This window comes from Numenius arquata, chromosome 3 (assembly GCF_964106895.1).
Source record: "Numenius arquata chromosome 3, bNumArq3.hap1.1, whole genome shotgun sequence".
Classification (NCBI taxonomy): Eukaryota; Metazoa; Chordata; class Aves; order Charadriiformes; family Scolopacidae; genus Numenius; species Numenius arquata.
Window position 1 is genome coordinate 76344894 of NC_133578.1, and position 8529 is coordinate 76353422.

General features: G+C 51.4%; 1 protein-coding gene across 1 annotated transcript in view; it reads right to left on the bottom strand.

Moving 5' to 3' along the window:
* The window catches only part of ZC3H3 (zinc finger CCCH-type containing 3), a 179759-nt gene extending 175683 nt beyond the window's left edge, over positions 1-4076 (bottom strand). Inside the window, exons 1-2 of the mRNA XM_074145314.1 lie at positions 4012-4076; positions 318-1731 (exon numbers count right to left, since the gene is read on the bottom strand). Coding sequence (XP_074001415.1) covers positions 318-1731; positions 4012-4057 — 1460 coding nt within the window. The 5' untranslated portion in view covers positions 4058-4076. The remainder of the gene's footprint in view (positions 1-317; positions 1732-4011) is intronic.
* Between the last annotated feature and the right edge of the window lie 4453 nt (positions 4077-8529).

Consider the following 8529-nt stretch of genomic DNA (forward strand, 5'->3'; position numbering starts at 1 on the left):
GGAGTCTCTTAAGGGCTGCGGCAAAGTCTGTGGAGAAGAGGGATGGGAGATGAGAAGAAAACCCAGTTCTGTTTGAAAGGTTAAAATCAGAGTTACACAAACTGCTAAAACAATTAAAACCTGAAGACCTTTCAACCCTGGAAAGCTGGATGCCTCCAGACAGAACCAAGTCACCACACTTGGAAAGAAAAAGGCAAATAAATTCCAGTATACAACAATCTCGTCGGAATTTTACTTACAGCCATGACTTTTGCAGCCAACAGCCACAAAATAGGACCAGTGCAACAACAACGCTCTGAAGATGACCAGCAACTTACCCCGAGCTTCCTTTTCTCTTGATGATTTTTGTCCGACTCTTCACTTTATAACTGGAGAGCGCAGCGACGTCACTGAAGGAGGATTTCACCCCGCTGAGACCGACAGCGGCAGCGCTCGGAGGCGGTGGGACCGCCCCAGTTTGAGGGAGGTTGGGGGCCAGAGGTTTTTTCTGGTCTTCGGATCGCCACCTGAATGCTGACTTGGAGGTGGAGGGCGAGGTCTGCAGGCTGGAGGCTTTCCATTTATATTTGCTAGGAGAAACACCCAGTTTGGTCTGCAGTCCTGATTTCTTCAGCTTTCCTCCCAAATCTGCTTTAGGTGATAATTTAGCACCTTTGTCCACTCCACTGGCTACCTTCTTAGCACTTTCAGACGCTCTAGGGCTGACCCATCTCTTCACAGCACGAGAGCATTTACCAGGATTTGCGACCCACGTGTAATTAGTTTTCCTGAACTTCAAAGCTTTGCTGGAGACTGGCGTCGAGGCAGCTCTTTGGAGACCGGGAGCTTTGGGGACTATGGAAAACCTGCTCTTCACTGGAGACATCCCAACCACCAAAGTTGAAGCCTGAGTGGGTCTAGAGCACATCTCGCCATTTCCAAGGAGCTTTGGCTCTCTGGAAGCATCCCTGACTTGCTCACAACCAGATTGTCCTGGAGCTGGTGGTTCTGCCTTCACCCGTACCAAGTGCCGAGCCGGCTCGCGATCTGGCAACACCAAAGGCTGTTGCGGCTCCGATTTCAGCGTCACGGCGCTTTCACTGGAGCTTCCGCAGGAGACAGGGGAGCTCCCGGTCACGTCACCAGCCAGACGCACCGTTCTAGGCTTATCCGACACGCTCACGTAGGCTGAACTCACGAACCGATGAGATGAACTAAATGAAACTGAGAGAGAGGGTCTCCTCTCTTCATTTTGGCTCATGTACAGAGAATTCGGCACGTTTTTACCATCATCTGAACCAGCGACCACCGTCGTCAGCCCAGGAATTTCACAGTAAGAATCCACATCAGCAAAACCTTCCATATCGATGAACGGGCCGGCCCTCTCCGGCAGCTGGATGCCCACAACTATATTACCATCCGTGGTTAAGTCCACGTGTCTCTCTGGGGACGATTCTGGTGGCTCAGGTGTCTGGCTGTCCCCACGGCTTCCAAAAGCCCCAGATGTGCTGGCACTCTCACCACCTTGAATGTCACAGGCTGATCCCGGTGGCCTGTTGACAAGGGAGTATTTTTTCCTCCAGGAACGACCCTGGCGCAGCTGGAAATCCCTGGGAGCCTGCTGGGGGTACCTGGTCGAAAACGTCCCCCTCCTGCTGAAGGAATGCTGGCGGGGGTTGTTCCACCTCAGTGGCGCAGATGACAGTGGCCGTGGCACATCCCCATGCGTGTTTTTATGATTGTTTATGAGACCTAAGAAGAAGACGACAGCAACTGTGTTAATGACCGGTCCCACGGGAGTTTGACAGCATCACAGCGCTGGTTTTCCTCAGGCTGCAGTGAGGACCATCGCTCCGCGCAGGCTCGCACAGGCCACATTTCAAATAACCAGCGCTGGAAGGGGAAACTTAAAACAAATACCTCCCTCCATGCTCATGAAAATCAGTCACAAAAGCGATTTCGCAGGACAACTCAACACAGGCCTGAACTGCAGACTCACCCACAGACCCTTAACACTAATTAACACTGACTAGTACCATCTGTCACCTTTTGTCCCTTTACACTCTTTTTTATGTGCCAAAATGGATGCTTGAATTCTTGGTTTTGGAGTTTAATTTTTAAAAAAATGCTAATTTTATTTCTGGATATCTGCTCAGAGGAGTCTCTGAGCGTCTGCTCGCACACATAGCCCAGCACAGCCACCACCCCCAAACACAACGCAGAGAATCACAGAATCACTTCCAGTTGGAAAAGACCTTTAAGATCACGTCCAACCATTAACGTAACACTGCCAAGTGCTCCAATAAACAGTGTCCCTCAGCACCACGTCTACCCACCTTTTAAATCCCTCCAGGGATGGTGACTCCACCACTTCCCTGGGCAGCCTCTTCCAATGCCTGACAACCCTTTCGGTGACAAAATATTTCCTAAGATCCAATCTAAACCTCCCCTGGTGCAACTTGAGGCTCTTTCCTCTTGTCCTATCACCTGTTCCTTGGGAGAAGAGACTGACCCCCCGGCTACACCCTCCTTTCAGGGAATTGTAGAGAGCAGTAAGGTCCCCCCTCAGCCTCCTTTTCTCCCCAGCTCCCTCAGCTGCTCCTTGTAAGACTTGTGCTCCAGACCCTTCACCAGCTTCATGGTTCTAATTCTTTAAAGCAGCGATGAGGAGGCTCTAAGGCGTCCCCAGCTTCGCTGTTGAGTCACTGCACATCCCTCTGCCAAGCCACCACACCTCCCCGCTGCTTTGGTCTACTAACAAAGTCGCTTGGATAGCAAAGATGTGTCAATTAGGGAGGGTCTGAGCTTGTTAAGCATCAGTGTTTGGAACACCCTTTCAATAAAAGGGATTATCAAAGAATTATAGAATCATAGAATGGTTAGAGTTGGAAGGGACCTTAAAGATCATCGAGTTCCAACCCCCCTGCCATGGGCAGGGACACCTCCACTACAGCAGGTTGCTCAAAGCCCCATCCAGCCTGGCCTTAAATGCTTCCAGGGATGGGGCATCCACAACTTCCCTGGGCAACCTGTTCCAGTGCTTCACCACCCTCACAGTAAAGAATTTCCTCCTAATATCTAATCTAAATCTCCCCTCTTCCAATTTAAAACCATTACTTTGAGCACCAAACCATTTTTGAGCATTTTAGGCATGTGTCAGCACAGAAAAATTTTTCCTACAAGGAGGGGTGACAGAGCTGCTGGAAGAGCAACGTCAGCAGATCCCTCCTGGAGGAGGCAAGGACCATATTTTCCTCTCTCTTATCACACCTCCTCCCACGTAGGAGCTCCTGGACAGAGGCAGATCCCCCACAAGGCCCGAGCGGAGTTTGTGGCCTTACTAATGAGGAAAAATTACCTTGGGGTCTATAAATAGAGCGAGTTATTGCTAAGAATAAGTGCTGATGCTCACCAGACCTAGGAAAGGGTATGCAAATATATTCCTCCCCCTCTTTCGCCACAATAAGGATTCGAGGGACAGAGGGCAAGGGAAAAATCCAGCCCCTGTGCCACCAGCCCCATGAGGACCCCCAAACCTCCCCCAGCACTCCCTGTTCCCTCCCTGCCTTGGCCCACCCAGCACTCCTGGCTCCTCTCCTCTCCCCTCCCGCTTCTCCCAAGCACTCCTGGATCCCTTCCACCTCCCCCACCCACCAGGCCTTTCCCAGGCCTCAGCCCCTCCCCCCCGGGGTCCTCTCTGTTCCCCTCCCCCTCCAGGACTCCGGGGTCTCCTCACAACCTTCTCCTTCCTCCAGGTCCTCTCACAACCCGCCCCTCCCCGCCTCAGGACTCCGGGGTCCCCTCACAACCCGTCCCTTCCCCCCTCAGGACTCCGGGGTCCCCTCCCCCCTCCCCCCCAAATCCCCTCACAAGCGGCCCCTCCCCCCCCCCCCCGGTCCCCTCACAACCCGCCCCTCTTCCCCCCGGTCCCCTCACAACGCGCTCTTCGCCCCCGGACCCCCGGGCTCCCCTCCCCGAGCAGCCGCCCCCTTTGCCCCCCCACACCGGGCCCCCTTCCCGGCCCGGTCGTACCCTGCAGGAGGCGGATCTGCCGCCACAGCCGCTCCCTTTCCTCCATCCCCGCAGAGCTCCCGCACCGCCCCGCACCGCGGTGTCATCTCCCTGCGCCGGCCGTTGGCCGGTCACGTGAGCGCGCACCCGTCACGTGGCGCCGGCAACTGCCGCCGTCGCGTAGCAACAGAGGCAGCCGCGGCCTGCGCGGCCCGGCGGGGCCTGAGCCAGGCCCGAGGCCTCTGAGGAGACCGGTCCGCCGGGCCCAACCGGCTCCCGCTCCCTCCCGCCCCTGTCCCCAGCACAGCCTGGTCCAGCTGTCCCCAGCCCCTGTCCTTCCTCATCTCAGCTTTTTCCGGCTGTCCCCATATCCTGTCTACATCTCCGCCTGGTCCAGCTGTCCCCAGCCCCTGTTCCCAGCCTGGGATGCCTTGGTTGTTCCCTGTTCCCATGCCAGCCTGATCCAACTGTCCCCATCTCCTGTCCTTCCTCATCTCAGCTTTTTCCAGCTGTCCCCATCCCCTGTCCCCTTCTCCGCCTGGTCCAGCTGTCTCCATCCCCTGTCCCCTGCCCAGCCTTATTCAGCTACCCCCCCGTCCCCATCCCCTGTCCCCTGCCCAGCCAGGACACCCTGCCCCTCTCTGCCCTCTCCCATCACGAGTGTCTGCCAGTGTCCCACCATTTCTCTCAGCCTGCACCTGCAGGCACAAGGGGGAGGACTTTCTGGTGGCCCCAGAGGACCATCTCCAGCGAAGAAACTTTAATTTCACACATCAGCCTTGACAGTCCTTATTTCTCATACTTCAGCTGTCATTGTTTAAAATGTTTTGCAGGAGAAATAGTCCCAAAGGTTACTTGTGGGAATGAAGGAAATCATAGAAGTTTTCAGCTTCCTGCAAGAACAGGCAAGTTTCGTCCGTAATTTGAAGTCTTTGTTGTGCATTAAATGTGCTGGTAAGTTTTCAGCGGCAGCAGAGCAAAATACCTGCTACAGTCAGGGTAATTTTGAGACCTCCTCTGGGCATGGGAGTTTGCACTCTCTAATTAAGCAAGAAAAGGGGGTAAGTGGCTCTGCAAGTTGCAGTTTGTAACACATTTCATGGGCAGCAAACAAGGCAGTTCATATTCTACCCTATTACTCAATTCCTCCCAGATACTAGGGGCAAATCGAGAGCAAAAGGCAGTTTTCTTAGATCAGGTCCCAATCCCTATTCCCTAAAAGGTTTTTCTTTGACCTGAACTGTACTTCGGAGTATGTGTCCCATCCTGAAAGTCAGATATAAATATAAATATATAAGTATAAATCAGGAGTATCCACAAAGTACAACTGAGACCATAATGAGAGGAGAATATAATTTATATGGACGTTATCCTTAAGGAGTTTGTTTTCTGAATAATTTCATTCTTCCCTAAGGGAATAAAACCCATAACTTTAAACAAAGCCATAACCGAACCTCAAGTCTGCAAAGGAGATAAAAATCCAGACTAAAATTATTTTTCAAACAATTTGGGGAAAAAAAGCCGAGCCAAGTAGCTGCACCAGCACAACGCTATTTCCTTCTAAACACTCCCATGATGAGAACTTTAGAAAAGCAACCGATCATCAACCTCAAAATAGTTTAAAACAGAAGCTGTCCCTTGGGACATCTCGCTTCCCGTCGCAGTCAGGGAGCTCTGCCTGTCCCAGTTGTGATCAAACAACGTCCCCAAAGCAAGCCCATGATTTGCCTGCTCGGGAAGGTAGATTTAGTAAATTATTTACGGCGCGTTTAGTGGCCTTTTAAAGCAATTCAGCGGTAGAATACAGGGAAGAGCCAGCCCGTAGGAATAAACCGCTTTGTGCGGATGGTAGCAAAGGCTTCAAAAAACAAAGCAGTCGGGGAGCCTGGCCTTTATTTGCCTCCCCGTAAAGCCCAAAGACCTCAAAAAAAATCCCTACACCCTCTCTTGTTGCAATGCCCTGCACGTATGGGAGCAGGCTGGGGACCAGGCGGGCAGAGATAGCAGATCTCCTCCCTTTCGGTGGCCTCGGATCAGCTTCAATCGATCACAAAGCCCCACCCAGAGTTTTGTAACTGCTTATAAACTGGCAGAAATTGGCACTTCTGCCAAAAGAAGCCTCCTCCGCTCCCAGCTGCTTGTTCCCTCCCTTGTGCTGGCACAAAGATCTGAGTGGCTTGCATAAATCAGCTAGAACGGGCTGCTCTGAATTAAAATTAATTCAGCACACGCAGAGGAAAAGCTAATTTTTAACACAGGGAAACCATGTATCCACCACTCCCACAAACCCCAATCTCGGGAAAGAGTGAGCTAAAAGCAGTGGGCCCTTTTTTGTCAATCTACACCAAAATACGTAACTAGAAAAAGTGAAGTACGGGGCAAAGCAGTGCTGGAGGGTCTTGGGCCACTCAGGATCCTCCTCGGATGCTCGTTGGGTGCTCCCCGTAAGGAGAGCTTTGGTGGGGTGGGGGCATCCAGGGGAGCAGAGCACCATTAAAATGCACCATTTTAAGCATGAACCAGATCTTCTCCACAGAATGGAGAGGAGCATCCTGCCTCGAGGCAAACAGTTGGCATAGTTTGATATATCTGCCCTGAGGTTCATGCAGAGGGCAAAGGAGGGACGAGGATGCTGCATCACCAAAATTAACACTTTTTTTCTTTTCAGCCCACCGTCAGGAAGCACTACCCATTCAGCCACCTCACCGCTCGACGCCTGTTACAAGCAACACATCTGAAAGCTACAGGAATTCACGGCGCTTGTTCTTCTTTGTTCATAGCACTACGCTCGTATGACACTTGTTTGTAAGTCTAATTTAATTAAAAAAACAGTAAAAAGCAAGTGCAGGTTTTTGATGCCGCGCTGGCAGGGTGTCTGTGTGTGAGAGAACGCCCCAGGGAGGGTAGCACATTTAAGAGAAATTAAATTGTCTCATTCAGCCCAGAATAAACATGGTGCTAATCCCTCTAATGGCCTTAAACATCACCCGAACTGCGGATCCAGTGACAAGCGTGCAATAGGACCCAATTAAGCCGCTCACACGTTTGAAATCATGGCCTCATCAGCTTTGGTTTAGTCTGGAGTCTCTCGATGGCTTTCCGTAAACTTGCTGAGACAAGCTAAACCGCCAAACTTCGTTAAGCGCTGCACCAGCAGATTGCAGAGACCTGATGACAGGGTGAGTGGGAGGCACTAGTGTTTCTGCCGCCTGCTCCCACGAGCGGGTTTGTGAAGGCACAGGGATCTCTGAGGATCCTGGGATGCTCCAGCATTGCCCAAAACACCCAGCACTGCCTGGGATCCATTTGTAGGAGCAGCATGTGTAGGACAGCAGAGTAATTATTCTCTCTGGAGGCACTTGTGAGTCTCAGCTGGAGCATTACATCAAGCTTTTGGGGAGGTGTGTTAATAAAAATGTAGAAAAAATGGTGAGAATCCAGAAGGAAGTGGAAAACCGGAAGAGTAAAGGTTTTAAAAAAAAACATCACCTATAAAGAAAAGCTGGAACATTTTCAGGTTTTGATTTAAAAAAAAAAAAGGGGGGGGGAAATAATATTAGAAATCGATCTCTACTTAAGTGTAATTGATGTTCACTGGTGGTAGTAAAGGAGGAATTAGCTTAATTTGCAGCAAAGGAGAGTCAAGTTACAGCTCAGGAAAAAATTTCTGACTATCCAGAGAAGGGATTACCTGGGGAAGATGGGAAGCTTTAAGGTAAATACGTTCCTGGGGTGGTCGAGATGTGCTGAACCCTGCTGGGGGCTCTGATTTAGGTGTCCTTCTCAGCTTGTCTCCAACCTGTTTCTCCAACCTCTCTCTGTTTCTACAGTCTTGTCAGCTCCATAGTGTCTTGCATGTGTAGTCCCAGCGTCAGTGGTTGTGTCCTGCCTCCTTTTGTCAAAGCATCGTAAAGAAGAGTCCTGAGGTGAGCGCTCAATTCCCTCCTGCACCAGCACCAGCCATGGCATGGGCTCACGGGATGTAGAGCAACTTCTCCTTCTCCTCCTTCTCCTTCTTTCTCCTTCTCCTCCTCCTCCTCCTCCTTCTTCTTCTCCTTCTTTCTCCTTCTCCTCCTCCTCCTTCTTCTCCTCCTTCTTCTTCTCCTTCTTTCTCCTTCTCCTCCTCCTCCTTCTTCTCCTTCTGGTTTAGTTTTCAGCTTAACCTGGTCACTAATGAGTTTCACCATCCAGTCTCAGGAGTGCAAGCGATGGGACAGAGGTCCATGGGAGGAAAACAGCACCAGAAGCATCTTTCTAGGCAGTAGCATGGACCTGTATTGCTCTAACTCAAGCACAAGCCCACGCTGTTTCAGAACACCCATGGCTGTGAGTCCAGCTGTTCGCAAGACAGAAGACACCGATTTAGAAAGAAGACCCAAATCCAGGCTCCAGCTGCTGAGAAATCTCTGCTTCCCACTTCGACCAGTCTCATGGCTTCTGGGAAATGCATCGCTCCCAGCCAGGGGAGCCGTCGAGAGCTGCACAGGCACTTAGGAGAAAGATGAGGCATCCAAATTTGCTGTGGAAGGAGACCAGGAG